The following is a 24,162-nucleotide window of genomic DNA, read 5'->3' on the forward strand; positions in this document are numbered from 1 at the left end:
GGAGCAGGTGCTGAGGTAGTCACACGCTCAGCAAACCCGTGACTGCAGACAGGAAGAAAGAAAGAGCCGCCACTGTGACAATGTGATCATAAATAGTTGAGTGAAGGAATAAAATAAGAAGTGCTGACCTGCAGCCCATGTCCGATGATCAGACCTGGCCCCAAATGTCCCACAAGGATGTCTCAGGCACGGCCCCCCAGGTGCCAGCTGGCCCCGTAGCAGCATCCACACTGAGCCCCATGGCCTCTCCTGGGAAGCCCTGGCCCTCCCGGGAGGGGCCGCGGCAAGAGTCTGCCCCTGCTTTTCTCCAGATTGCTTTCGTCTGAAGAACCCCCTCTCCCCAGCCACCCTGTCGACTGGTTCTGGAGAGACTGTGGGCTGGCGTCACAGCTTCCCCAGGCCTCGCTACCCCATCCAATCCGAGGGGCTTCTGCTCAGAGCGTCCGGCTGCCCCGAAGTGCAAAGTCAGGGTGGTGAGAAACCAGGGCGCTGGGGGCCGCTGCAGCCCCAAGTCTCTAACCTCATGTTTACCTGACATTTAGCAGAGGTGCCCCTGAATCACATCTCAGCTACTGCCGTGACAGCTCAGCCTCTGTAAGTGACAATTCATCACGGTTTTGAAATAGCCTCATAAAATCACATTCTTTTGTAATTCTGAAGCTTTTTCCTCAAATTCCAAAAGCATAAACTGCATGAATGTGATATAGAAGTGTTACCAGAGAAAGCAGATGATTAGAATAAATAGGTAAATAATCCCAGTGCTGCCAAGAAAAATGTTTTGTAAATTCTAAGAGGTCTTAAAGCCTAGGAATTAACTCTGAAAACTGGATGGGTAGTTAAAATGTGGAAGGAAAGGAAGATTAAATTGAGGTCATTAATTAGCTTATGCAGGTTAAATTTACAATGTCGGCAAAAACAAAGCTTTAAAATAGCACACTATAAAAAAATGCCAGTATAGCAGTATAGTCATTAGAGAAAAATGTCAACTAAGTGGAGAATGTTAATATTCTATTTCAAAGAATGATTTATTTTAATGTATATGATTGTTTCTAGACTATGGACATGGTTTTTTTTTTTTTGGCTGCTTTTAAAAATAAAAGATTTTTGAAGTGGGAAAAAAAAATAGCCTCAATGAAAATTATAATTATGATCGGCTTCCATTATCAGCAGATATTGTAATCCCAAGTAGGATAAAGTAGATCCACACCTAGGCACATTGCATCAAACTGTGAAGGCTGAAGATGGAGAAAAAAAATCTTGAAAATAGCAAGAGAAACCCATTCATTCAGCTGAGGAGTGGCAGCATGACTGATGACCAAATTCCCCTCAGAAACAAACAGCATCATAGGCGGGGAACCACGAGTTCAGTGCTGAGATCTCTCAGAGCTGTCAAGTAAGCATACAACACCCAGCTAAACTATCCTTCGGAAATGAAGGGCACTGGAGGCAGGGGAACCACAGGTTCAGTGCCACAGTGTCTCAGAGCTGTTAAGTAAGGAACCAGTACCCAGCTGAACTATCCTTCGGAAATGAAAGCAAATGAAGAAATTCCAAAATAGACAACAACTGAGAGAATCTATTTCCAGTAGACAAGAATATTATACAAGAAACACTAAAGGGAAATCCCCCAGGCTGGAAATCCTGCAGCTGGAATGAAAGGAGCAGGTGCCCAGGGAGGGACATGGAGGGTGCTAACACGGGGGCTCAGAAGGCAGAGGGCTGGTGTTCTCAGGACCTGGGACTGGGGCCCTCTTGCTCAGCTTGCCCTGGCCCCACAGAGGGTAACTGGAATCCACAGGAAGAAATAAAAGACACTGGAAATGGTGAAATGTGTGGGTGAACAAACAGACATGTAGATGGAATTGTTTCTCTTTTCTTCTCTTAATTTACTTACAAGACAGAAGATTGTATCCAGGCAGCAGCTTTGTGGGCTTGGGATGCATTCCAAGGCCCATCAGAAAATTTTATGGTTTTTTGTAATTACAAGAACATCATCAAGATGAATATGAACACAGGGCTGCAAAATATCCACATAACGGCCCCAGTTCTTCAGAGGCCTCCATGCGCCTCACACTAGGGTTTCTCACGAACTCTGACACTTCCTTGTCTTATACAAGGCCCTCTTTATCCAACGATTTGTACAAGGCCTTGCACATGGATGAACAGCTTTGTGGGAAAGAATGGAAAATGTTATAAATCTGATTTATGACAAATGTCGGGTCATTTGAGGACAAAGCGTTTGAGGAAATATTTGCCCCCAAATCAGGCAGGTGTGGACTGAGTGCCCAGCACCACCACAGCGCACATGGGACACGAGAGGTGCATGCAGGTCCAGCCGTTTCTCCTCCAGTGGAGGCAACCAGAAGCAGATAGAAAGCAGGCAGTTCCCATGGGACAGCCCTGAGTCAGCGTGAGCAGCAGGTGAAGCTGCCAGGTGCTTACTGTAACAAGGAGGACATGTGAGCCAGTGCAGACACCTGGGACTCAGCCCTGGCCAACAGTGCTTACATCTGCCAGCCACGTGGAGATGAAAATGAAGGCATGCTGCATGCGTGTCTGTGTGCATCAGTGTGTGTGTGCACGTGTGCATCACTGTGTGTGCATAGGTGTGTGTATGTGTGCATGTCTGTGCATTGGTGTCTATGCACATGTGTGCATTGGCATGTGCGTGCACTGCTCTGTGTGTACATGTGCACGTGTGTGCATTGGTGTGTGTGTGCATCGCTGTATGTATGCATGTGTGTGCATCAGTGTGTGTGCACGTGTGTATATGTGTGCATCGCTGTGTGTGCATGGGTGTGTGCACGTGTGCACATATGCACATTGGCATGTGTGTGCATTGGTCTGTGTGTACGTGTGCACATGTGTGCATCAGTGTGTGTGTGCATTGCTGTATGTGTGCACGTGTTCATCAGTGTGTGTGCACATGTGTATATGTGTGCATCGCTGTGTGCATGGGTGTGTGTGCACGTGTGCACATATGCACATTGGCATGTGTGTGCATTGCTGTATGTGTGCACGTGTGTGCATCAGTGCATGTGTGCATCACTGTGTGCACATATGCATTACTGTGTGTGCATCAGTGTGCATGTGTGCATCAGTGTGTGTGCATTGCTGTGTATACATGTGCACGTGTGCATCACTGTGTGTGTGCATCGGTGTGTGTGTGCACAGAGGCTGAGGCTGGCCACGGAGAGCATGGCTGCCCTGCAGGCAGGTGGGCATAAGACAAGTGCACTGCCACCATCAGACACTGCAGCCCCACAGGAAGGAGGTACTGAAGCTCGTTGCGTGTGGAACTGTGAAAGTCACGGGGCCCCACACACTAAGCCCCGTAGGAGGCTGGTGCTGCTCACAGGGCAGGCGTGCAGCTGCCTGGGTGGGGAGCATCAGGTGGGGGCCCGGGGCAGGGCCGGCAGTTTCCTAGCTCTGGAACTGGGCGCCCCCCCCCATGTCTCTGCAGGATCATTCACTCAGCATTTGTGATGTATTTTCTCCATGGAACACGAAGCTTTAGAAGTTTTTCCACTGCCCGTGCAGTGGAACCACTGCTGATGTTACAGGTAAATATATCAGCTGAATAGGCTGGCCAGAGTTAACAAACAGAAAACTGGAACATCCCATTAAATCCAAATTTCAGAAAAATGATGACTATTTTCTAGGATAAGTATGTCCCAAATACTGCATGGGATAGACTTACACTAAAAAATGATTCCTCATTTATCTGAAATTCAAGTTTGTCAGGATGTCCTGCATCGTTATCTGGCAACCAGCCCTAAGACAGGCAGAGGGTCTTGCTGGGGATCTGGGATGGCCGCGGGGCTCCTCTGGGGCACTGGGGTCAGGCTCCCCTACACTGCTGTGACCGCTCACAGCCCCTCCAAGTCTTCCGATCCCAGTAATGCCGGACGAGATTGCTCACCCATCCAGGGTTGTAGGAATGCAAGGCAGGTTAAACAGGTTTAAAGAATCAGAAACGGAGTCCTTCATGTTCCAGAATGTAGTGAAGTGAGATTTACAGCCGTTACCTAATCGATGTGTAACCTTCTAGAAAACGAAACAGAAGGACCGGGCGTTGTGGCTCACGCCTGTAATTCTAACACTTTGGGAGGCTGAGGCGGATGGATCACCTCAGGTCAGGAGTTCAAGACCAGCCTGGCCAACATGGTGAAACCCTGTCTCTACTAAAAATACAAAAATTAGCTGGGCGTGGTTGTGAGTACCTGTAATCCCAGCTACTCGGGAGGCTGAGGCAGGATAATCGCTTGAATCTAGAAGGCCGAGGTTGCAGTGAGCTGATATCACATCACTGCCCTCCAGCCTGGGTGACAGAGCAAGACTCCATCTCAAAATAAAAAAAAGAAAACAAAACAGGAAGGGGAAAGAGCGGGCATGGAAATCCACCTGGCAGACAGCTTCCCACGGGCCTCCCCGGGCCTGCTCAGGTGCACCCGGATGGGCAGATTTCAGTGAAGAACCACCGGACACGCCACCGCTCCTCCCGAATGCCCCAGGTCTCAGACATAGCAGACGCTCAGAGGCCAGGAGGTTTATTCTGCAGTCCGGGTCTGCTTCCCAAGGACAGTCTCCAGGCGCATGACGCGCCTCCACGGGACACATGGAAGTCTCCACAAAACCAGCCCGCTTGGAGCTCTGCTGGCATCTGCGGGAAGATGTCCTCCTCACCCTGGGGTGCGGCTGACCTGGGATCTGTGGGAAGTTGCACTCCTCACCCTGGGGGGCAGGAGTCTGCACAGAGAGACCTGGTGGAGGCCGAGGCCTGCCCCTCCCCAGCGGGGCTCAGGGCTGCAGCCAGGGGTCACCAACCCCTGACCCGGCCACAGCGCACATCCCGCTGAGGAACATGGCTCCCTCTGGGAAGCTGATGGCGAAGGTCTTGGGAGGCCCAAGCCAAGTCTCCGTCCTGACCGCATGGTCGTGCGTTCACCGGTGCTGGAGGCTCCCTGAGAGTTTGCAGATTTTTGGCTTATTTCCTTCGGAGAGCATCTTAGGTCTTCTTCGTCAAATGGAGCGGAATGGGTGGACTATTCAGTCCGGGGCTCACAGCACCAGGGAGGGCGTCTGGTGGCTTGGCAAGCTGATTCAGGCTTTCTCCTCCTTGGGCCACAAGGAGATGGCATGATGGCGACCTCGGTGGAGGGAGCTGCATGTCCCCTCGCTGGCAGACCCCAGGCTGGCACCACGGAGGCAGGCGGCCCCCACCGAGCCCTGTGGGTCCTTTTCCTCCGTGTGGGCTCTGGAGCATCGCCTAGGAAACCAGACACATCCCTGACTTGGACGAGGAGCTGGAGTCCCTGGAGATGCCCTTCATGTCGTCGGGCATCTGGCCGTCCGAGCGCCACACATTCAGCTCGCCGAAGATGCCCGTCTCAATCATCTCCTCCTGCCAGGGGATGGGGCAGTTGCCAGTGGCGAATTCCTGAAAGAATTCTGTGTCTGTTTTGTCAAAGGCCACACCTTTGACAGTGGAAAAGGCACCCACATCCTGAATATCCTTTGCGTAGACGGTTTTGGGGTCTGGTATGAAAGGGGGTATCAGCATCCCTGTGGGAGACAAAAAAGATGAAAGGCACCTCGCGCGGGGAAGGAAGCGCTGTTCAGCCAAAAAGCCTCCCCCTGCAGCTCCGAGGTGCTCAGAGGCCTGGGGCTGCTCTTCCTTGGGGAAGTGTCTTGGCAGCTGACAGAGAAAGCCCAGTGTGCCTGGAAGGCCCTGGCTCCCCTGAGACCACGCGGTTGGGGCACGAGTGGCTGGAAGAAGCCCCAGGTCCCAGGGCCCACTTTGGAGGCTTCTTGTGAAAGGAGCCAGCACCCGCGTCTGCCTCCTCGGGAGCCTCCCGTAAAGCCTCGTCACAAAGCGGTCTCCCAGCACCTCCCCAGCACCCCTTCCCCGGGACCCTGTCCCCACCGGGGCTTCCCCTGCCCACTCTGAAGACCCCAGACACCAGGCACTCGAGCATACGCTCCCGTGAACTTGGCGGCTCCCTCCCAAACCAGTGTCCCTCCCTGACATACCCCGGACCCCGATGGTCAGACACAGTGGGTCACAGACAGCCCCAGCGGGCGGGTGGTCCCCTCCTCTCAGTGCACTGACCCCGACCCGGCCGGCCCCTGCAGCAGCTCAGCGCCGTCTGCCGGCACCAGTGAACACCGCGCCGCTGCCACGTGCTTCCTCCTCTCAGCTCCTCCTCAGCCTCAGCACCCTGGGCTAAAAACCCTTCTGTGGCTCAGACTTCCTTATGGAGCAGGCCTGGCCCCACCTTGCCCTGCAACCCTTGGCGCCCCCTTGGGTTCCCTGGCCACAGCCATCCTTGCCTCGAGGGGCCTGCCTAGGGCACCGTCTGGCAATCACCGCTGCAGCCCTGTTGTACGGAAGCAACTTCTCTTTCAGAGCATCTCCTGCTCCCTGCTCACCGTGGCTCTATCCTCGCCTGAGTCAGTCACACTGTGCACGTGGCCTACCCCTTCCACCTGATCACAGGGTCCTAGAGGGCACGGCTGTGTCTCAGAAACACTAGTGCACGAACACAGGCACACGTGTGTATGCACACACATGCACACATGCATGTGCACATGCATGCATGCACACACATACACGCACTCATGCATGCGCACACACATGCATGCACATAATGCACACCCACACATACATGCACACGTGCACACACATGCACGCACCTGCACGCACACATGCACACACACACATAGTATCTTGTCTCCCCGGCATGTGCTGGTGGGTGAGTGACTGTCTCCTGGGCCGCAGTCTGAGCCGCCAGCCTCCATGTGATCTCAGGCTCCCTGCAGCACCGGGCACGTGGCAGAAGGTTTGGGTCTTGAGGCTGCAGTGCAGCCAGTGTGTTTCCTGCCTCCCATGGCACCCAGAGCCCTCCAGCCTGATGCCAGCTCCATCGGCTGGTCCTGGGGCTAGGAGGATGAGTGGAGGACTGGGGGCCTTGCAGGGGGTGGAGGGAAAGCCTCGGGGGTCTCAGGCACTCCTCCCTGCCGACTCTCGCAGGCTGGACTGGGCAGACCCCCGAGGGCCACGCAGCACAGACCCCTGCCCTCCCCGGGGCCGAGGCGCCCAGCAGTACCGGCCTCCAGCTGCCTCCAGTTAATGTCCTTGAAGAGGGGGTGGGCGCGGAGCCTGTCGCAGGTCTCGTCCTGGAACCCCAGGCGCTTCTCGGGGTCCTTCTCTAGCAGCGCCTCGCAGAAGTCCTTGCTGGCCTGGCTGAACTTGTCGGGGTACTTCACAGGTTCCTCAAGGATCCGCTGCTTCAGCTCCTTGTTCTCCACCTGCAGGGACACGCGCCACCTCAGGCCTGCCGGACCCTCCACTCTGGGGCAGTCAGACCAGACCACAGCACCTCCCACGTGGATGGGGGACCCGGGAGGCCCCACGCCCCTCCCCACAGCGCCTCCCACACGGGTGGGGGACTTGGGAGGCCCCACGCCCCTCCCCACAGCTCCTCCCCCACGGGTGGGGGACCCAGGATGCCTCGTGTCTTTCCCCAGCACAGCAGCGCTGGAGGCTCCAGTCTCAAGAATGGAACCCTAAAGGCGAAGCTCCCAGGAGCCACAGGTGAGTGCCATGCATTTTGGGAACTCTGGCTGACCCACCCCCGGCATAGCCACACCCACCGAGGGAAGCAGCAGCAACAGGAAACCGAAGGCCAGCACGGGCCCAGCCCAGCAGCCGCCTCCGCGTTCACTCCGCCCTGGTGGACAGAAGGCCGCAGTGGCTCTGTCGTCTTCAGGAGCTTGGCTGAGGTCTCCCTTCCACACCACAGAGGCCCCACCGCCAGGCACGGTATGAAAGGCGCTGCTCAGCCCCCAAGGCCCTGGGTCAGGCCATCGATGCCCCTCCCACACGTGTCCTCTTGCCCTGGCAGCCCACGCCCCACAGACACAGAGTGACCACTGGCATGCTAGCGTCCCGAAACCACTCTGCTCCGAAATGGGCCACACGTCCAAGGAGGTCAGGAGGGAGAAGGGTGGGCAGGGCCCAGGTGGTGTGGAGGTGGGCAGGGAAGGGCCGCACCTCAAGGCAGCCCAACGGGACTCTGAGATGGCACCTCCTGGCTCTGCGTGGCCACTCCCTAGGTCAAACGAGAGGCAGCCCCAGCCCTGAGCTCTGAGTTCCCCTCACAGGGAAAAAGCCAGCTTTGCTCCACTCATCCTGAATAGGGGACTGGCACCTCCCCATGTTATCTCTGTTTGCGGTTCTGGTGGCCTGGGAGCCGGGGGCACCCCGGGAGGCGCTCAGGGGAGACCTGGCAGCCCCCTAAGTGTCCACACTCCCGGACATTCAGAGCAGCTGGCCCCACAGTGGGCAGCGGGCTCTTGGCATCTGAGGAGAAGGGGAGCCAGTTCTTCTGCAACAGCGAGGGATGAGACCTACCCCGTGTTCACAAGAGCCCCGGCCTCGGCAGTGTCTAGAGAATCAGGCCCCACCCCACGAAGGTTTGCCCTACTCCCCAGGGTCCAGGGCCATGCTGGGATAAGTCACCCTCCCTCCTCTGGCCTGCCAGGAGGGACCAACCCCAGCAGGGCCCTCAGAGGCTGAGTGGTGGCGTGCTCTGGGGCACAGGGTGACTCGGAGTCCCACAGCCCCTCCCCCTGCAGGCCTTGGGGGTGTCACCCATCAAGACCAGAACAGCATCGCCCAGGAGCGAGACCCCAGGACCTGAGTCTGTGCCCCCTCCCAGGCCCCGCAGAACAACTCCCAGGCCAACCCCAGTAATAGACCCCATCACTGCCCCAACCCCAGCGAGAGCCAGGGCTGCAGAGACACCTGCAGGCTGCCTCCTACCTTCTCTCCACGGGCTCGGAAGGGTCCTCTGGCCGCAATCATCTCATACAAGGTGACCCCCAGGGCAAAGTAGTCCACGGAGAAGTCATACTCCTCACCCCGCAGGAGCTCAGGGGCCATGAAACCTGCCAGCAAGGGACATTGCGGGTTCAGAGGTGGCCACATCCCCAGTGGACACGCCCCGGCCACTGCAGCGACAGTGCGGGTTCAGAGGCAGCCACGTCCCCAGCGGCACTTGCCCCGGCCACTGCAGGGACATTGTGGGTTCAGAGACGGCCACGTCCCCAGTGGACACTTGCCCCAGCCATTGCAGGGACAGTGCAGGTTCAGAGGCGACCATGTCCCCAGTGAACACTCGCCCTGGCCACTGCAGGGACACTGTGGGTTCAGAGGTGGCCACGTCCCCAGCGGACACTCGCCCTGGCCACTGCAGGGACACTGTGGGTTCAGAGGTGGCCACATCCCCAGCGGACACTCGCCCCGGCCACTGCAGGGACACTGTGGGTTCAGAGGTGGCCACATCCCCAGCGGACACTTGCCCCGGCCACTGCAGGGACACTGTGGGTTCAGAGGCGGCCGCGTCCCCAGCGGACACTCGCCCTGGCCACTGCAGGGACACTGTGGGTTCAGAGGTGGCCACGTCCCCAGCGGACACTTGCCCCGGCCACTGCAAGGACACTGTGGGTTCAGAGGCGGCCGCGTCCCTGGCAGGTGCTTGTCCCAGCCATCTCAGAACTGATGCTCCCAGGAGATGTGCCCCAGGGCCCCAGCACTCTCCACATTTGGGGCCAGAAAGTCCTGTTGCTGGGCTGCCCTACGCGTTACCAAGTGCCAAGCAGCACCCCAGGTTCTGCCCACTGGGTGATAGCAGCACCCACCCCAGGCTGTAACAACCAAAAATGCTTCAGGCCCACTCCGGGTGAGGTGCACAGGGTGAGGCTTGTGGGCTGTGGCCATGCGGAGGCAGCCTTCCTGGACTCCTTTACTCAGGAGAATCCAACATCATTATCTTTTGAATTTTCCTCTTCGGCTGGTCAGATTATGGAGAGGCAGGTCCTCCATGTTCTCAGACCCAAGTTGGAGGAGAGACCTGAGGAGCCTCAGCCACTGGTTTCTCCCCTTCCTGAGCTGCCGGCCTGTTCCCCAGTTGTCCAGTGTCCCGGAAGAGCTCTGGGTGTGTCCTCTCCAGAGAGGTGGCCCTAGTCTGCTGCCAGGAAGGCTCTTAGCTGAAGAGACTGTTGGGACGGAGGGACGGCTCTGGGCGCGGCTGCGGGGACCATCTCGGGACGGAGGGACGGCTCTGGGCGCGGCTGCGGGGACCATCTCGGGACGGAGGGACGGCTCTGGGTGCAGCCATGGAGACCAACTCAGGATGGAGGGACGGCTCTGGGTGCAGCTGCTCTCACCCAGTCATTCATCTACCAAGGCGACCTTTGCACAGACACCAGGATGCCAGGCACTGACAGTTCCGAGCCACTGAGGGCTCTGGCAGCAGCTTAGCCTTCTGCTTCCTGTGTCAGCCGCTGGCTCCCCTCCCTCCTGGGTCTTCCGGCGGCCATGACACTGCTGCTCATGCTCTCCTTGGAGCACGTGGGTTTGCACTTTGGCGAGATCCCTTCACTGCCCCATCCCAGGACTTCAGGAGGGAAAGCAAATCTCATGTGTGTTCAGCCACCAACTTTGTTCGCAGAGTATCTGAGTTCCCAACACCTTACTCAATTCAAAACACACTTTCCACTCCCCGCCCTGTGCTCTGGCTCCACCAGCTGATCAGGGAGCGAAGGAGCACAGCCTTGCTCACGCGTCTGTTGGGGTCTTATTAACATCGAGGCAGTTCCCTGGGGGTCAGGACTTCCCACACCCACAAACATCCCTGCTCTAGGTTCGTGCCTGGAAGCCAGGTCAGGCTCACACGTGTCTAGTTTGCCGAAGCCGAGTTCTCTCCCCAGTCCCACAGTCTCACCGTGAGTCCTCTGCACCCTAAAAGGCACCTCCCTCCCCGCGGCCTGACTCTGCGGCAGCCAGGCACCTCTCGAGCCCTTCCCGGCTGCTCCTCACAGAGGAGACAGAATCCAGTGTGGGCTGCAGCCTCCAGGACCCCGCAGTGCTCAGGCTGCCACGGGGTCCTCTCCTCTCCTCCCCACCTCTGCCTGAGGCTTGTCCACTTCTTGTGGCTCCCTGCAGACCCTGCCAGCCAGGCTGCGGCCTCCCTGACCCTTTCACTACCCCCAGGGCATTCCTCCTTCTTCATAGGGATGAAGTTCAAGACCATAGCCACATGCAGAGGTTTCCCTCTCCTTGTAAGCAAGCTTCCCCTCCAGAGCAGAAACCACAGATCCTGCCTGCCTCAGCTCAGGGGCTTCCTGGGCCCAGCCCCGGGCCTGCTCCCCTGAGCTGGGGCATCTCTGAGCGATGGCTGCAGACCCTCCGGGCCCTGCCACGATGCCGCCATGGTGATGAGCACAGCACTTGTTCCAGCCTGCCCTGAGTGCTGGGCATGGCAGCTCACTATACGCCACAAGCTCGCCATGGGTACTCAAGCCCAGCCCACGGACGGAGAGTGCAGCAACTTGTCCAAGGCCACAGCCCAGAGCTCAGTCCACAGTCCACAGCTCAAAGCCCAGGCCACAGTCCACACTCCACAGCCCACAACCCAGGCCACAACCCACAGGCCACAGCTCACTGCCCACAGCCCACAACCCACAGCCCACAGCTCACAGGCCATGGGCCGCCTCCCTGAGCACTCTGCCCTCTTGCCTCCAGTGGCCACAGCCACGAGCTCTGGGTCCTCCCTCCAGACGCAGCTACATGCTTACCAGACAGGGTCCTTGGCAGATGTCTGCTCTGGTGAGTCAGACTCCAGGAGAAGTTCAGGCGCCTGCCTGCCGCCCACCTGAGCCAGCTCTGTGTGGCACAGGGGGCATGCGTGAGCCATGTCAGTTCCCCAGCTGCCACCCAAGGGAGGCCAACCAGGCACACAATGGTGGGCAGGCCATTCCGACAGCCCATGATTGGCGTCCAGAAACCCGGCAGGGGCCTGCAGGCTGGGGCGTGGGGGCTCCTGGGGCTGGTCAGCTTTGACACCTCTGAGTCAAGGTCCTTCCTGCTCCCTCACTCTGCCCCAGGGCCAGGCTGATGTGGCCACAGAATCCTTTTTCCCCAGAAATGTCGCAGGAACCATCTTCCACAGAGCTGCAGGCCCTGACTATGCCCAGCTAGTCGGGGACATTGGAATTCTGCGCAGTCTCCAGGGAGGAACTGCTCACACGATCACGGCCTCCAGACAACCCAGAGCCGCTCCCACGATCACAACCTCCAGACAACCCAGAGCCGCTCACACGATCACGGCCTCCAGACAACCCAGAGCCGCTCCCACGATCACGATCACGGCCTCCAGACAACCCAGAGCCGCTCACACGATCACAACCTCCAGACAACCCAGAGCCGCTCCCACGATCACAACCTCCAGACAACCCAGAGCCGCTCACACGATCACGGCCTCCAGACAACCCAGAGCCGCTCCCACGATCACGATCACGGCCTCCAGACAACCCAGAGCCGCTCACACGATCACAACCTCCAGACAACCCAGAGCCGCTCCCACGATCACAACCTCCAGACAACCCAGAGCCGCTCACACGATCACGATCACGGCCTCCAGACAACCCAGAGCCGCTCACACGATCACAAACTCCAGACAACCCAGAGCCGCTCACACGATCACAAACTCCAGACAACCCAGAGCCGCTCACACGATCACAAACTCCAGACAACCCAGAGCCGCTCCCACGATCACAACCTCCAGACAACCCAGAGCCGCTCACACGATCACAAACTCCAGACAACCCCGAGCCGCTCACACGATCACAAACTCCAGACAACCCAGAGCCTTCCCAGCTCCAAAGTGCAGGAGCAGGGCCCACCAGACCACAGGGCTCCCTCAGCTCCTGGGCCAGCAGCCCCCAGCCCTCCTGGCCCGAACCCCACCATGCGGCCGTGGGCATCTGCTGGTGCCCCAGGTCTCCCGAGGGACCTGCAGCCACACCAGCCAATAAATATTACTGCAAGCATGAGGGAGCCAGCTCCGTCTGCCTGTTCACAAATTCTCCTGCCCCTCAGCACTTCCTGCCCCGGCTGGAGACAGGCCTGTGCAGTGACCTGCCGGCACGGCCTGAGCCCTGAGCCCTGAGCCCGGCCGGGCTGCACTGGGGGACGGAGACGTGCTGGGAGGTCCTTTGTGCGCCCAGCGCTCCGAGGAACCTGCACGAGTGAAGGCGCGGAGCCCCCTGGTGGTCAGCTGGGCCCTCACACTCACACCCAAACCTGGGACCTTTGCCTCCGTGAGGTTAACCCTTCAAGTCCTGACCTCAGGGTCCACCTGGATCTCCCCAAAATGTGTGAGGGGGCTTCCACCCACACGCTCAAGCCCTGGCTTGGCAAGGGTCCCAAAGACCCCAGGGGCACAGCGCCCACCCAGAGAGAGGCTTGGATCGTCTCACAAAAAGCAGGTGCCACCCAAGTCTTCCTTGAGCCATGGGATCCCCAGGATGAGCTGCCTTCCAGAAAGTTCTCAGATCTTCCACCACTGGGTGGCTTGCACAGAGCCCTAATACAAACAGGCACACAGGTACACAGGTATACACAGGTACACAGGTACACACAGGCACACAGGCACACTAGCACACACAGGCACACACAGGCACACACACAGGCACACTAGCACACACAGGCACACTAGCACACTCAGGCACACTGGCACACACAGGCACACAGGCACACTAGCCTACACAGGCACACACAGGCACACTAGCACACACAGGCACACTGGCACACACAGGCACACAGGCACACTAGCCTACACAGGCACACACAGGCACACTGGCACACACAGGCACACAGGCACACTAGCCTACACAGGCACACACAGGTACACTAGCACACACAGGCATACTGGCACACACAGGCACACAGGCACACACAGGTACACTAGCACACACAGGCACACTGGCACACACAGGCACACAGGCACACACAGGCACACTAGCATGCACTGGCACACACAGGCACACACACACAGGCACACTAGCACACACAGGCACACAGACACACAGGCACACATAGACACACGCAGGCACACACTAGCACAGACACACAGGCACACTAGCACACACAGGCACACTAGCACACACAGACACACAGGCACACACAGACACACAGGCACACTAGCACACACAGACACACAGGCACGCACACACAGGCACACTAGCACAGACACACAGGCACACACTAGCACACACACACAGAGGCACACACAGGCACATTAGCACACACACACACGTGCACTCAGTGGCTATAGCACACACAGACACACAGGTACACACAGACACACAGGCACACACTAGCACACAGACACACAGGCACACTAGCACACACAGACACACAGGCACGCACACACAGGCACACTAGCACAGACACACAGGCACACCCACTAGCACACACACACAGGCACACACAGGCACATTAGCACACACAGACACACACGTGCACTCAGTGGCTACTGAACCCCACATCCAGACTGCCACACAGCTGTGCCGGGTGTGGGTGCGGCACTGCCTTTCCTCGGAACTTTGGGAAAACAGTCCTTAGCCCTCATCCCTTCAGGGAAGAGATGCACCTTCCCCTGAGTCCAGCTGCCGCGAGGATGTCCCTGCTGTGGCCACGGCACAGACACGCCCAGTGCCTAAGCACCAGCATGGGAAGACCACATCACCACTGCACGCAAACCCCGTCAGGTGACAGGACCGCCTCCCCAAAGCCAAAGCAATCATGGGGAAGGGACCCTTTCTGGAAATCCCAGCGGAAGTGAGCCCCAACACGCAGACCCTCAAGACTGCGGAGGAGAGAGCAGACCCTGAGATTCAGGGTGCGGTGTCTGTAGCGGGCACTGGGCACGTGGCGTGTGAGGTCTGCTCAGAAGGCTGTGTGCCCAGTGCTAGCAGGAGCCCCAGAGATTAAGTAAAGCACACAGGTCACATGCCAGCAGGTGCTGGGCCCGGGACACAGACCCCACTCTGCTTGGCTGTGGGGTCTCCTCACCTCTGCAGCTGCTGCGAACCTCCCTGCCTGGGGGGAGGTGAGAGGAGATGAGTGAGATGGGATGGGGGAGGCAGCAGGATGCGCCGTGCATGTGCACTCACACACAGGCACATGGACACACATGTGCAAAGAGACCCAGGCATGCACACACAGGCGCACAGGGACACAGACACACAGACACACACATGCACATAGGCACACAGACACACATGCACACAGGCACACAGACACACAGACACACATGCACACAGGCACACACAGGCACACAGTCACGTGTGTGCACAGAGACGCAGGCATGCATACACAGGCACATAGACACACACATGCACATAGGCACACAGACATACAGACACACACATGCACACAGGCACACAAACACACATGCACACAGGAACACATGCACACAGACACGTGCGCACAGATGCAAGCATGCATACACAGGCACACAGACACACACACATGCACATAGGACACAGACACACGTGTGCACAGACCCAGCCATTCACACACAGGCACACAGGCACACAGTCACGTGTGTGCACAGAGACGCAGGCATGCATACACAGGCACATAGACACACACATGCACATAGGCACACAGACATACAGACACACACATGCACACAGGCACACAAACACACATGCACACAGGAACACATGCACACAGACACGTGCGCACAGATGCAAGCATGCATACACAGGCACACAGACACACACACATGCACATAGGACACAGACACACGTGTGCACAGACCCAGCCATTCACACACAGGCACACAGGCACACAAACATGTACACAGACACACGTGCACTGAGACACAGACATGCACACAGGCACACAGACACATGCACACAGATACACATGTGTGCACAGAGATACAGGAATGCACACACAGCACACATTCACACTGTAAATGGAAAATATCTTGGGGCCCGAAATCACTAAAGGGAAAAGTCCAGTGGGGAACTGCTTATGGCAGACCTGCCTCCCATTCTACTCATTCAGGCTCTGCTCACTGAGATAAGTGCTTTTCCGATTGCCGCCTTTGGAGAGGCTGATCAGAAACTCAGAAGAATGCAAACGCTGGTCTCCTATCTTCCTGTGACCTGGAAGCCCCTCCCTGTTTTGAGTCGTCCCACCTTCGCCTCCAGTTGTGCTTCCTTGCCAGACGGAGCCAATGGTCATCTTACGTTTGCTGATTGACGTCTCCTGTCTCCATAGAATGTACAAAACCAAACCGCGCTCTGAGCACCCTTAGCACACAGGCGTGCGTCCTCAACCTTGGCAAAATAAACTTCCCAAATTAACTGAGACCTGTCCCTGATTTTCGGGGTTCACAACGCTCCCATACACATAATGCACAACCACACAGACACAAGCATACAGACACCCTCAGGCACAGGCGCACACAGAGGCCACGTGCACACAGACACACTTACATGCACAAACTCACATGCGCACACGGGGTACACCGGCACACGCGTACATGGGCATGCATGCGCTGAGCCTCCCCAGCGGAGCTCAGACCCTTACCTGGGGTCCCTGCGTAGCCCTTGGTCTTGCTCTGCCCCTCCAGCAGCTCCACAGCCAGCCCAAGGTCAGAGATCCGGACATTGCCTGAGAGGCAGACACAGCGGAGTCATCCCTGGCTGCACAGGACAGGTGCCAGCAGCCCCAGAGCCACCCTTGCACAAACACACGCATGCACACACGACACACCACACAGATTATACCACACACAGACCACACACACATCACACAGACCACACCACACACAAACCACACACCACACACATCACACACCATACACCACACAGATCACACCACACACAAACCACAGACACCACAGACACACCACACACCACACACCACACAGATCACACCACAGACACACACACCACACACCACAGACACGCCCCACAAACCACCTACACATACACAGCACACGTCGCGCCCACGACAGCAGCTCCCTGGCTGACGGCAGCGGGCGCAGGGTGTAGGGAAGGGGACGGCCATGCTGCAGCTGGGCAGCTGGGTACAGATGTCGCCCACTGAGCTCCTCTCGTCGCCCCCCGCTCCCCACGCTCTCTCAGGGCCCCTCGCGTGCATCTGGCACTTGTCTGATCTGCCGGTGTCGGGAGCCTAAACCCTCGTGTTTATTTCTGAGACACGTCCCTGCGTGACGCTCATCCCAGCAGAAGGCACAGGGTGGCACGGTGGGGACAGGGCCTAACGGACACCGTTTCCGGCAGGTTCTGCAACGCAGGCCCCTGTGCTCACTCCTGTGACTCGGTGTCCCTGACGTCCCCACTGTCCATGCAGCCGCTGCCCTCGTGAGGTTCACGCAGAGCCCTCGGGGAAGCCGCGCCCGCCCTTCCTCGGAGCCCGTCCCCCGGCCGCGGCAGCGGTGCCTACCGTCGTTGTCCAGCAGGACGTTCTCGGGCTTGAGGTCGCGGTACACGATCCTCCGCTGATGCAGGTGCTCCAGGCCGCAGACGATCTGTGCCGTGTAGAAGACGGCGCGGGGCTCAGGGAAGCCAGGGTTTTCCTCGTTCACGTTGTAGACGTGGTACCTGGGGGCAGACGGGCGGGCGCCATGCGCCCTGGGTTTAGTGGGTTGTGACGCCGTGGAAAGACAGAGCGGGGGCCTCAGAACCATGTCTCAGCCAGCACTCTGGTCGTTGTGAGGCCTGGCCCCGGGGGCGGCGTTCGCACCTCAGGGACCCTGAACCACAACTGCTAACGGGGACAAAGGGCCGTCCCTGTGCGTCTCCTGTCCCCGGCCCCGGCCCTGGACCCAGGTGCTGGGAAACAGCCCAAGCCGTCTCAGGAAGGGGCTGGGCCGAGGCGGGACGCAGCTCCACAGGCCCGAGCTCCTCAGACAGACGTGTGAAGGATTTGTAGCAAGAATTTTCCTTGACCCATAATACATCATTTTTATGTTTTCCACTGCCAGGTTCCGCAGAGAAGCAAAACCCTGGGCACCCCTGTGTCTGCACTTCCCAGCATCCCCTCCCCTCCGCCTGGGCACCCCTGTGTCTGCACGTCCCAGCATCCCCTCCCCTCCGCCTGGACACCCCTGTGACTCCCGTTCCCAGCATCCCCTCCCCTCCGCCTGGGCACCCCTGTGTCTGCACGTCCCAGCATCCCCTCCCCTCCGCCTGGACACCCCTGTGACTCCTGTTCCCAGCATCCCCTCCCTCCGCCTGGACACCCCTGTGACTCCCGTTCCCAGCATCCCCTCCCCTCCGCCTGGGCACCCCTGTGTCTGCACTTCCCAGCATCCCCTCCCCTCCGCCTGGACACCCCTGTGACTCCTGTTCCCAGCATCCCCTCCCTCCGCCTGGGCACCCCTGTGTCTGCACTTCCCAGCATCCCCTCCCCTCCGCCTGGGCACCCCTGTGACTCCTGTTCCCAGCATCCCCTCCCTCCGCCTGGGCACCCCTGTGACTCCCGTTCCCAGCATCCCCTCCCTCCGCCTGGACACCCCTGTGACTCCCGTTCCCAGCATCCCCTCCCTCCGCCTGGGCACCCCTGTGTCTGCACGTCCCAGCATCCCCTCCCCTCCGCCTGGGCACCCCTGTGACTCCCCTTCCCAGCACCCTCTCCCCTCCCCTCCTCTCTCTAGGCACCTTGTGTGGTGACTTAGTCTGGACTCACATTCCTCATCTGAGAAACGGGGCTGCCAGCCTCACCTGGGGGAGTTTCCTTGGAAATTAAAAGCAGGTGAGAATGGGCACGGTGCTGCCAACCACAGCCACGGCCCTGCCCCCTCCTTGCAGGTGCCGGACACTCCGGGTGTTTCACACGTGTGGTCTGAATCTTCCAACAATCTTTGAAAGTAGGTATTATCTCTCCCCATTGTACAGACCAGCAAACAGAGCGAGCAGTGGCTAAGGGCCCAGCTACCAGGCAGGTCTCTGTCCCACGGCCATCCTGAGATCCCATCTCCCACCCGGGCCTGGGGCCTGCCCCAGAGGCAGATTTGGGGCCGGACTTTGTGGAGGCAGTGGCCCCTCCTCTCTGCCAGGGCACAGCAAAGCCACGGCCCCCAGCGGGACTTGTCTCCAGCTCCGCGTCAGCCCCAGGAGTGGGCGCTGGTGAAGTCCATCTTCATTTACCCTCTGGGTACAAGGCCCCCAGCCCTGCAGAGGCCCACCCCACCACATCACTTGTCCCCCAGGGCACCACGTGCCCCCCACATCACACCAGGGTGCACACAGGATGTACCCTGACTGCCAGGTTGGGCGCCTCCCAGGCTCCTGCACTGACGTGGGTCCGAGGTGCATTGTTTCAGGGACCAGCGCCCGCAGGCAGTGAGAAGGGGAACTGTGACGGGGGCAAGGCTTTCCCTCGAGGGCAGGGCTTGGCCACCACGGCTCTGCACATGGGAAGCAGCCCCATCGGGCCCTGGAAACCCTGACACAGTGGGAAAGCGGGGTCCCCTGGCACCCTCCTGAGCGGCCCTTACCTGAGGTCGCCTCCGTTCATGATGGTCATCACCAGACAGAGGTCGGCTTTGGTTTCGAACGCGTAGGCCAGAGACACGATGAACCTGTTGTGTACCTTCATCAGAATCTTCTTCTCCACCATAGCACCCTGAAAAGCGAGATGTTGCCTCAGCGCTGGCTTTGAACAGGAAAGGGGCCAGAGGCCTCGCAGAGACTGTGTGCACACGGCCATGCCCACTGCACCCACAGCCATTAAACAGAGTTGCAAACACACTTTAAACGCTGGTTTCACAAAGCAATTGCAAAGGACTTCAAAACATGCCCGCACCCCTATTTCAGAAAATCAGACATGTGAGTTCCTTCACATACAGGGGCTTCTGGCCTTCCGGGCCAGCCTCCGGCAAGGCGAGGCTCAAGCCCAAAGCTGAGCAACACACGTGAGGACACCAGCAGCCTGGCCTGCCCAGCAGTCCTACAGCCACAGCCCCCTCCCGTCCTGGCCCCGTGGACTGGGCTCACGGACCAGCACCTCCCAAACCTCCTCACGACTCTGCTTTATTTTGTCTTTAAGACCTCCCGATGCTCCACTGAACAATGTGTAAGTCTGTGGATCAGGACAGCACATCCCTCTTTGGAGAAGGAATTGCTGCTGGAGGAGGAGGCCCCTCTGCCTGCACTTCACGGGAGGTGTTCAGTTGATCTCAGTATGAAGTTCAATCAGGTGACCGGAGTCAGGAGAAGGGACTGATTGTTGGGTTAAACTGGCAGGTAGATGTGAATGGCATGGTGTGGGATCAGACGTCAGGAAAGCTCGTGTTAGAATCACTGCTACGAGCACACGGCACAGCTGCTCCCCGAGTTCCACGGTGAGAACACCTCCGCCCAGCGCCACGAGCACCTGGCATTTCACCTTCACTCAAGGCTGTGGCCCTGCAGAGCCAGGTGCACAGCGGCTGCTGCTTCACCCCGAGAGCTCCCTGTGCCCTCAACACGGCTGCGCGGTGGGGGAGAGGCCGGGAGCCGCGTGGAGCCGAGGCGCAGGGGGCCGGCTCGGGAGATCACGTCCACACCCGGCATGGCCGCTGCACCTCGCCCTTAAGACCTGTAAGCAGCTTCTGCTGATCCCGGCCCAGATGCACAGTCTGACGCCAGCGGGGCAGAGCGGATGAAACAGCACCACCGCCATCCTGTCACTCACACCCACCCCGAGAACAGCCGCACTCGGGAAGCAGTCGCTGCACCCGGCCTCACATAAACGAGTCATCAGAGCGAGGCCGCCTCCGGCCTGCCTCCGTTCCTCCCGCGTCGTCTGCTCTGACGGGAGCCAGGGCTGGAAAGTCTTCCGCAGTCAGGGCAGAGAATCCGGGGACCCCGCCCTCCGCAGCCACCCCTGCAAGGCCCTCTTTCCCCCATACTGGAGGCTCTTCTGTGGCTGGTGAAAAACTGACGACCGAACGTGACACATCCCCCCCCAAAAACGTGGAGGCCGCTCTCCACCGCCCGTGACCGCACGGTCTCAGGGATCCCGGGGGCGACCTGGGGGCCCTCTCCACCCCGCGCCCCACCCCTGCCAGCTGGGTCGTGTGGCTCACCTGGTAGCCCTTCCTCTTCTTCAGCCGCTTCTTGTTGAGCTTCTTGCAGGCATACAGCTTGCCGGTCGCCTTCATCTGGCAGGCCGACACCTCCCCGAAGCCCCCTTTCCCCAGGACCCTGAAGTCCAGGAACCAGTCCTCCCCCATGGGCTGGGCTTCCAGCCACTTCCACTGCAGGAACCTCAGGAAGTGCAGGCTGTCCAGGTACTCCTGGAAGGGGGCCTGGCTCAGGTGTGCCAGGGTGGCCTGCAGCAGAGGCTGGAAGAGCCTGTCTTGGCTCTCCACGGACCCTTCCTTACACTTGGTCACCGACCCCTCATCCAGGAAGCTGCAGAAGAGCTTGGCCTGGGGGTCCAGGTACTGGGCCACTATGGTCTTGGCCTTCTGCGGCCGGAGGTCATCGTCCACTGTGTCGTAGTCCTCGATGTCCTTCCAGAGCTCCACGGCCGGCAGGTGCTTCTCCCCCGACTGCAGGAACTGCTGGAAGAGCTTCTTGCCGATGGGCTGCTCCAAGCACACGCTCTCGAACTCCAGGCTGAGGCTGGCGCGGAGGGACTCACACTTGGACAGCGGGGGCAGCTTGAGCTTGGCCAGGTACTTCTTGTCCCGAGAGGACTGGGAGCTGCTCCCGTCAACGCTGCCTCGGGCGGCGATGAACGCAGAGTTGGCCACCACGGTCTCCAGGGACCCGAAATCCATCCCGGAGCTGGCTTCCTGCCCGCCTCAGGTGTGCGGGCCCATTGGCCGGGGCCGAGCCGGCGGCACTCACAGCCAGAGCAGGCCTGGCTGCTGCCCTTGGCCCGTGGCCCGTCCCTGCCCTCGCTGGACGAGGGAGACTCCCTGGCCGTGCCGACGGTGCCTGGGGACCACTGGGGAGCCCCTGGGAGCCTGGAGCTGACACAGCACCAGGCTAAATCCCAGCTGGGGTCACCGAGGACGCTTAGGAGTGGCAAGAAGGTGCTAGAAAAAGACAATCCCCTGAGCCGCTTGGAATCGGATTAGACATTCTGCCCAGCCCCTTCCTCCGAGGGGCCGCCTGGCTTTTCCCCTGAGAACAAACAACCCCCAGGCTTCTGGGACCCTGGGCTGAAGAGGCACTCAAAGCTGCGTTCTGAGCTGCCCAGCCACTCCCGGCCTCAGCAGCTGGGCTCGGGCTGTTTCCTCATGGGATGTGGGCTGGACGGGAGAGGGTGGTGCCAGAAGAAACCTTAATTTATGAAGGCTGTTTTCCCTGCCATATTTCATTTTTATTTTTAAGATAATAGCAAGTGAGAAGAAAAGCATCTGATAATAGGAATTCAGAGGGGAAACAGCCCCACAGTGAACAGCCTCCTGGGGTGAACAGCTTTCTGTAGGGGGACACCGGCGCTTATGGAAGGTCAACTCCCATCGTTTTTCTTCTGCTCACCTGGCGTTTGCAGGCAAGGCAGTATTGCCAAGAGACAGTTGCAGGTGACACCAGGACCCGGGAGCAGATCCCCAGAACTACACCAAACCAAGGCTCCACTCAGAGGGGCGCATGTGGAAGCCACCGAGACACACCTGGGACACAGCTGGGGAAACACCTGGGCACACCTGAGACAGCTGGAGCACACCTGGGACACACCTGGAGTACACCTGGGAACACCTGAAATACCTAAAATGCAGCTGGGGCACACTTGGGACCCACCTAGGACACACCTGGGACAGCTGGGGCATACCTGGGACATACCTGGGCACACCTGAGATAGCTGAGACTGCTGGGGCACACTGGGGCACATCTGGGGCACAGCTGGGGACAGCTGGGACACACCTGAGACACACCTGGAACACAGCTGGGGAATACCTGGGGCACACCTGAGACAGCTGGAGCACACCTGGGCCATGCCTGAAACACCTAAAATGCAGCTGGGGCACACTTGGAACCCACCTAGGACACACCTGGGGCACATCTGGGGGACAGCTGGAACACACCTGGGGCTCACCTGGGACACACCTGGGGTACATCTGGGGCACATGGGGACAGCTGAGACACACCTGAGGCACACCAGGGAACACCTGGGACACACCTGGGGGACAGCTGGGACACACCTGGGGCACACCTGGGGACACCTGGGGGACAGCTAGGACACACCTGAGACAGCTGGGGCACACCTGGGACACACCTGGGAAACACGTAGGCTATACCTGAGACACTTGGGGCACAGCTGGGACACACCTGCAGATGGTCACACCAATAGGAGTGTCAGCTTTGTGAGGGCATGGACTTGCCTGTCTTATTCCAGCACACAGTGGGTACTCAATAAAGGTTTGGAGAAGAATGAGGAGGACGTGGGCAGAGTGTTGAGTCCAGCTCACACAGAGAAAACGCAAAGGATCCCAGAAAGGAAGAATGCTGGAGCGAGCAGAAGTTGAGACCGCCAGCCCACCCTGTTCCACGCGGGAGAAAAGGCACCTGTGGGAGGGCACCGGGGCTGCACCTGGGTGCAGGGTCCTCTGCAGCAACCAAGGAGGCTGAAGCGAGGGCCTGCGGACTGAGCCGAGGGCCCTACGGCCTCCAGAGAGCTTCGGCAGGTGGATCATGAGTAAATATTTGAGGTGAGTGATATCCCAGGAGCCCCGCAGGGGCCCAGCCCTGCCCTTCACAGCGGTGACCTTGGTGACCTTGGGCCGATCACTTTAACTCCTTCCTGCCTGCTCACCCATCAGGGCAACTGCAGAGCTTTGTGAAGTGAAGTCGCCTCCACTGATGTCTCCCTGCCTGTCCTGGGTCATGCCTCAAACAGCTACGGACACAAATCGCCCGGGGACCTTGCTAGAATAAAGACTCTGCTTCAGCAGGCCAAGATCGTGCATCTGTAACAAGTCCGCAGGTGGTGCGGATGCTGCGGAGATGCAGGGTCTGGGGAGGACAATTTCCCATCAGACTGGGCTGTTCCACATGCGGTCATGTTGAGAAGCGTTTGCTTAAACCAGGTTAAATACATTAAACAAGCAAAGTTAAAAATATGTTACATATGCCTGTCACAGGGCTTACTCAGCGATTTCAGAGTGAACGTGGCTCTCAAAAGACAAGTACACAGTTTCCCAAATTCGTTTGGCTCTGGAAATCCCTTTCTAATTAAACTGTTTTGTGATCATTGTAGATTTACATGCAGGGTTAAAAATCAATCCAGAGAGGTCCTGCGTTCCCTTAACTCCGTTTCCCATAGTGATG

General features: G+C 58.6%; 1 protein-coding gene across 1 annotated transcript; it reads right to left on the minus strand.

Annotated features, from left to right (window-relative positions):
- Window positions 1–1,697: 1,697 nt before the first annotated feature.
- GRK1 (G protein-coupled receptor kinase 1) lies at window positions 1,698–21,665 on the minus strand. The gene is made up of 7 exons (XM_074387392.1): window positions 20,967–21,665; window positions 19,395–19,522; window positions 17,339–17,496; window positions 16,457–16,540; window positions 8,828–8,952; window positions 7,110–7,311; window positions 1,698–5,565 (listed from the first exon to the last, which is right to left on the minus strand). The coding sequence occupies exons 1-7, from the start codon at window positions 21,663–21,665 to the stop codon at window positions 5,270–5,272; spliced, it is 1,692 nt and encodes a 563-aa protein (XP_074243493.1). The 3' UTR covers window positions 1,698–5,269.
- Window positions 21,666–24,162: the final 2,497 nt, after the last annotated feature.

This window comes from Saimiri boliviensis, chromosome 16 (assembly GCF_048565385.1).
Source record: "Saimiri boliviensis isolate mSaiBol1 chromosome 16, mSaiBol1.pri, whole genome shotgun sequence".
NCBI classification, from domain to species: domain Eukaryota; kingdom Metazoa; phylum Chordata; class Mammalia; order Primates; family Cebidae; genus Saimiri; species Saimiri boliviensis.